This window comes from Leptosomus discolor, chromosome 14 (genome assembly GCF_034619465.1).
Source record: "Leptosomus discolor isolate bLepDis1 chromosome 14, bLepDis1.hap2, whole genome shotgun sequence".
Classification (NCBI taxonomy): Eukaryota; Metazoa; Chordata; class Aves; order Leptosomiformes; family Leptosomidae; genus Leptosomus; species Leptosomus discolor.
This window is the reverse complement of record NC_141404.1, coordinates 6,650,680-6,657,103: the sequence shown is the minus strand read 5'-3', so window position 1 is coordinate 6,657,103 and position 6,424 is coordinate 6,650,680. Positions and strand designations below refer to the sequence as shown.

The 6,424-nt window shown below is 48.2% G+C and overlaps 1 protein-coding gene across 2 annotated transcripts; it reads right to left on the bottom strand.

Moving 5' to 3' along the window:
- Positions 1-2,992: 2,992 nt before the first annotated feature.
- ZFAND2A (zinc finger AN1-type containing 2A) lies at positions 2,993-6,088 on the bottom strand. 2 transcript variants are annotated; one of them, XM_086473005.1, is made up of 6 exons: positions 5,983-6,088; positions 5,273-5,367; positions 4,511-4,642; positions 4,159-4,310; positions 3,540-3,629; positions 2,993-3,137 (listed from the first exon to the last, which is right to left on the bottom strand). In XM_086473005.1, exons 1-6 carry the CDS (start codon positions 6,035-6,037, stop codon positions 3,128-3,130), a joined length of 534 nt encoding a protein of 177 aa, XP_086329131.1. In that variant the 5' UTR covers positions 6,038-6,088; the 3' UTR covers positions 2,993-3,127. The 2 variants fall into 2 exon arrangements, with proteins under 2 accessions (XP_086329131.1, XP_086329132.1); XM_086473006.1 differs by lacking the exons at positions 2,993-3,137; positions 3,540-3,629 and having other exon boundaries at positions 4,155-4,310.
- Between the last annotated feature and the right edge of the window lie 336 nt (positions 6,089-6,424).

Below are 6,424 nucleotides of genomic sequence, written 5' to 3'. Positions count from 1 at the left end.
CATTTAACTGATCCCCACGCTTGGCGCCGCAGCCCGCCCCCTGACTCTCACTGGCTACAAGGAGAGAATGGAGGCGTCTGGTTGGCTCTCGGCACGTCAATCCTCTGGGTGGCCAATAAGAAGCCACCCTCGGACTCGAAACGCCCACCTGGAACACGCGTGCTGAGGAGCGCCCGGCCGGCTTTTGGAGGCGCGCTTGACGTCACCTTTCTGCGCCGAGATCTGCCACGCAAGACGTCCCCGCCTCCCGTGTAGGGGCGGGGCTACAGAATTTGCCCCACCCCCGTTGCCTAGGTGATCCCCGCCAGGCTCGGGACCCCCCAGGTTCTGACATGAATCCTTCCGCGCCCCGACAGGGATCCCCCGGTTCTGACAGCGATCCTTCCGCGCCCTGACACGTTGTCCTTCCGCACCCCGATAGGGATCCCGAGGTTCTGACAGGGATCCATCTGTACCCTGACAGGCACCACCCCAGGTTCTGACAGGAGCCCCCGAGGCCCTGGAGCACCCACCGCTGCCCTGGAGGTGAAGTACACTCGGCAGCAGGCCAGCCCCGGTGCTCCCCACACAAGCCTGGTCACTGCTGGCCACAGCAGGTCGCCTCGTGGGCGCCATGCCAGCCGCTAACGTGGCTCTCTGGAGAACAGGGGCGATTCCCTGTCGCCAGCAGATCCCAAAGGCTGGGCCTCTGGGGCAGTGTTACCCGCCGGCCTGATGGGGCCTGAGGGGCTGCCCTGGGAAGAGGCACATGCTGCTGTTTGAGAGGACAGGAAAACATCTCATCGGACAAGGTTTCCAGGGAACAAATTGGTTTCCATGTTTTCATTTTCTATAAATACCATGTGCACAAACATTTCCATTTCCCCTTGGTAATTGACAGGCAAGAATATTTACCACAAACACACATATAGACAGTATTTTTTTCATGACAACCTAAAACAGGGGGTTTGTTTCTATTTGCTTTGATCCCGGTAGCAGCCAAGGCGCTGGCTGTGGTAGCAGACGCTGGTGGCAATGACTCCAGTGCCATTACATGCAACGATGGGCAGAGGTAAACCTTCACACCTCTGCTTCCTTTTCCTGTCAAACCAGGGTCACACCTCCAGCCGCTCCTTACCTTCCACCTCCTTCCCACTCCATAGGGTGCGCCCCCACCCATTGCTGCTGGGCTGGGCAGAGCCTCTCAAGCTCTGGTCAATCTCATCACACCATGGCCAGCACCTGCTGTGGCTCTCCACTGGAAACTCCTTCCCAGACAACCATGTTTGGGAATGCAGGGCCAGTTAAATACTATTTAGGGAGATTATAAAAGTCCTAGTACTGTAGCAACACGCTAAGGCTGAGTTATGGCGTTAAAGCACGCAAGATAATCAGTAGGTGGTGGTATCTAAAATTAGAGTTGTAATTTAAGCTGCTTTTCCAATATGAATAGGGAAAGCATGTTTTCAATGTTTAGACTTCCAAAAATTATGATTGTTTTATTACATGTCCTATTGTGACATCCTGTGGTTAAACACAGTATTACAGACACTGTCAAATCACAATTTTGACCACGTGATTGCATAAAATTAGGCTATACAGAATTAGCAGCAGTAACTCATACCTGTATTAAATATGCAGTTTGGCCAACTACAGCCTTCCATATAGCTTTGATCTTCACCAAAAACTTCTCCTGGATGTGAAGAAATCACATTGGGCCAAAGAGGAATATGGGATAACATAAATACTTTGTTCTGTGTCGGCCAGAAATTACATTATCTCCGCCCTTTCTGATGAAAGGCCCACACCTCACTATGTTGATTGTTTACATGCTATCCCTGAGAAGGGCCATAAATCCCTATTTCCTCTTTAAGCAGCATTTGTATTCTAAGTATTAAGCCTCTTCAAAGAGAAAGAAGGCACACAACAGTCTTTGCACAACCACAGCACACCTCAAGGTTGTCTCAAGCATATGCAATAACCGCGCTTACGCTCCCATCTCTTACAGTGTTATCGAAGGTTGTTTTTCCCAGGTCAAGGAACACACATCCTCTGCTGTGCAAACGGTTCATCCTCCCACCTCAGCAGAACAGTGCTGGGCACTCATAGCTGCAGGTGATTCCAGGGGCTGCAATTACCCTTCAGTTAGTCCTAAGCCAACACTCCAGCCTACCAGCCTGTGTGCAGATGAATGGCTCCAATGACACATGAAATTGAGGTCTTGACCCCCTGACATCATCAGTAAGCCTTGGCATTTTTCTCACAATTAGTTGTATGAGAGGTCTACTTAGATCCCAGCTGGGGAATTAGCATTGTTCATTAACAGCACATTTCCATTTCATCAACCTATAATATTTCAGGCCTCAAGCTAAGCAGCTGGATGTTCATGCAGTTTTAAAGAGCCAAGATAGCTGATCAAGATAATAGATGGAACATATCTATTATGTCTTCACTGATTTAAGCTTTTCAGGAAGGCAGCAAGAGCAGCCTCCTAGACAATGCTGTATTTTGGCATGAGATACAAGCAGTTAATGTTACTGTCTCTGTCCCCCTTCCCCCAACTGTGAGAAATACCCATGCAAATCCAGGGGCAGTAAATTAGGAAGAATTATACTGTGCATGCCTCTGAGCACTAGCCTTCAGTGAATTGCTTAGGGTGGGCCTAGAAAAAAAAAAAGGTATTGCTTTATAAATCAAGTACTTCCAATGACATTCAGAAACCAAGAGGCAGCTTATATAAACCTTGCTTCGTATGTTGACATATGTTGTTTGTCAAGCAGAATGCTGCACTGTGTGCCAGATCAATTCCAAAAGGACTGAGACATATGACAGCAGTTTGTGTTTCAGACTTTCATTTTAGGAGACTCATAGTTCAGACTTAGCATGACCTAAGCAAAGCTGGCTGTGTTTCATACTAATTTTAGTCATCTTCCTACCACCATTCCCCCATTTCCTCCACCAAGTATTTTTCAGAGTATTAAAGCTCTTATTCCAAATATAGGAACAAATAAAGCTGGCTTGGAAAGTTTATTGATTACATAAACCATTATGATACAAAAATAAGTTAATTGCATAGAAAAATCAAAAGCTATAAACAAGATTAACTTTAACATAGACAGAGGTTTGATCCAGATGTGAAGAGCCTCTACTATCTGCATCTGAAAGACATAAGAATGCATTGTAAGAGTCACACGACTAAATCTTTCAGTCACAAGGAGATACAACACACAGGGGCAGGCTTGGGCTATTTAGATGCTTGCTATGCTTTCCTCAGCATTCTGATGACACACCATTTTTCCAGAACTTGACCAAGCCTGACACTGAGCTGGCAGGAGACCAACCTGCTGTTGCAATTTGATGTCCGTGTAGCTGTTTTAATCACTCCAGTACAGAGAAGTAAAGATTTAGTGGTGCTAGAACCCCTCTACTGCATTCCCAACACCAATTAAAGGTGAACTACCAACTCTAGAGTAGTTCAAGGTACGACAGTGGCACTCCTACACCATGTTGACACGACTATTTTTAAACTATGTTTATCTTTTCTCCTTCCAAGCTTGTACCTGTTGTGCTGAAGACTCCCATTAGATGGCACTCCAATTGCTCCCATTGACTTGAAGGCAGCTTGAGAGGCTCTCATCAGGGCAGCATACCTACAAAGAAATACAACCAGGCTCAGCACCTTACACACACTGCCAGTAGTTTCACTCTCCCACCTGGTTTAGTTATCTGCATCTGTCACACAAGTCTTACAGTCCTATTGCACAGAACAATGAAGGTACATCTGCCTGCAAGAGACAGATTTTCATTAAAACTAAGTTTAAACTTAGCTTGGCAGGGTATTGATTGTTCTTGGTCACTTCAATGTGCTGGGCAGAACTTTAGTATTCTAGTATTTAGGTTCAGACCCCAAAGGATACTTGAGCTGGCCAGTGCCCATTCTCAACTAGGAGAGACTGACACCGGTAAGCTTGGAAGAACGTTAGGAAAGCATGTGACAAGCTTTTATCTTGTCTCACAGACTTTCAGAAATTAAGCCCAAGATACAGAGAGGAAATACTGGGTATTTTATTGACATGACCAGTCATTCACAGAATTCCCTCTGTCTCAACTCCCCACCAACCCCCTGATAGCAGCTCTGAAAATTCAACTTGAGCTCAAAGCATCATAAATTCAGCTTACCCTGCCTTGGAGGTGGGGTGGCTGCTCCCTTTACAGTCGTGATCCAGAGGATGCCGATGTTTTATGCAGAAGTTGCCACCGCACTGCTCACAAACTACCTTCATCATCTCTTTCCTCTTGCAGCCTGGCTTTAAGCACTTGTTTGTGAAGATCTAAACACCAGAGGACATGACGTCAGCAATGCTTGCTTGCTTTCTGTCATCAGCTTCCCAAGTAACAGCTGAAGCACAAATGCTCAAGTGCCCTTAGAATTAAGATGAAGCAGAGCAAGCTTCTACACATTCTGCTGTCAGAAGATGCAAGTTCACAAGCACTAGGTAGTCAGTTTAGACTTCAGCAGCAGTTTCCTTACCCTCTGCTTTTGCTGTGCTGGATTGTATTTGCAGTCCTTATCCATGTGGGCTCCAACCACAGCATCTGGTATTTCCCCCTTCTGTACTGGGACAGGTGTATTGCAGAGTGGACACACTGGAACCTGCACATTCTAAGAATACACAATACAGATTAGAAGTTCAACTCAACTATTTTTCTGTCCTTCCCCTTCTCTTACCTAAGGGTGACAGAAGTGTATTCACAAGTGGTTTATGTTCTACTAATTTATTAATGCTTTCAAAGATACACTTCACAAGGCAACTGCAAGTCATTATCCAAAAAAGTCAGACATGCTTTGCCAAATCAATTTGTAGCAACATTTGGTAAGTCGACTTTAAATATGCTTCTAGGCTTTCTGGAATTACAGCCTTTCAACACTTCAAAGCCCACATATGGGCCAGAGACCAAAGTTCAGCCCCACTTACTCTATTTCTTCCTCTATGCTTGCTGTCCTTCAACTTGAGGGACTAGGGCTGTAGAAAGATTTAGGCCGCAATATATTACTCAAAATATAAAGCACTCTGGGAAGATGCAGTATCTGTGAAAGAAACTAGAATCAAGCAGTACTGCCCCCTGAAATGTTATATTTGTGTATATTTGAAACTCAACTGGGGCATTAACTTGCACTTTGTGGTTCTCCCATCTGCCTCTATCAAAACCACAAGTCAAGTCTCAGAGCAGCCTTTATATGTGATTTAGCAATTCTGTCCTGCAAATTACTGACTCACATAGAGGAACTTACTTTCTTGTAGGCAGAGCTACACTTGTGGTCATCGTAGCGAATGTGATCTTTACAGAAGACTGCCCCACACGCATCACACTTCAGAGGAAGGAAATCTGGGAGAAGAGTAAAAAAATCATGGAGCAGAGCTAACAGCTGTAAGAGCACTCACAAATAAATTCTAAAGCAAGTAACTTTTGTCTAGTCACAATCCAGTTATCTCTAGAGAAAGTGCATCATTCTTCATAAATATTCAAACTAGAGAAGTAAGACAGCAGTAAGTGTTCCCTCTTCTTATCCAGTGTTAGACTAGCACAAGCCCTAAACACCTCGGGAGTGCCTTGAATGCAGAAGCTTTAGTGAGGCACTAGACACAAAACAGCAATTCATGCACAAATATGAAGCCCAGACTCAAAAATCTTTTTAACCTTCACAAAAACATCCCTTGACAGTTTATCAGCACACGAGAGGAAAAACCACACGGGGCCCGACTCCCGCCCTTTACTAGGCCTGATAAGGGGATCACAGAAGCAGCACTGGTGCCTGCTACTAACCCGAGCACCCTCGTTCCGGCTCCGCGGACAGGATTTGGGCCCCCCCGGTACACAAGCTACCCACCCCCTACAGGTGCCACCCGGACGGGTGCTGCTGGGGGGCAGCTAGGCCCCCGGGGAGCCGCTCCCCGCGGAGAGCACCAGAGCCCTCAGCCGCGCCCCGGGGCCGCTCCTCACCCAGCCGCTTGCAGGTGCGCTCCGCGCAGTGCTCGCCCAGTCCCGGGAGCTCCATGCCGGCACGACAGCGGGACCCTCCGCCGGGGACACGATCGCTACGGCGCCTCCGGCGCCGCCGCCGCCTTTTTATGCGCCTCTGCGGACCCAGCCCGGGCCCGCGCCCACGTGCTGAGTCATGCGCCCGCCCGCCCCGGCCACCGCGGATGACGTCACGGCGAGCCGAGCCAATGGCGCCCCCCGTTCTCCGTCGCCGGCGGCCGCATGTGCTAGGCGGGCGGCCAATCGGCAGCCGGGGGATGTGCTGAGTCATGCGCCGGGGGCGGGGCCGTGACGAGGCAGATCTGAGAGGGGGGCCGGGGAATGCGGGTGGCGTGGTTGGGATGGACGTGATGGAGATGGAGATGGAGATGGAGACAGGGATGGGGATGGAGTTAGGGGTGGG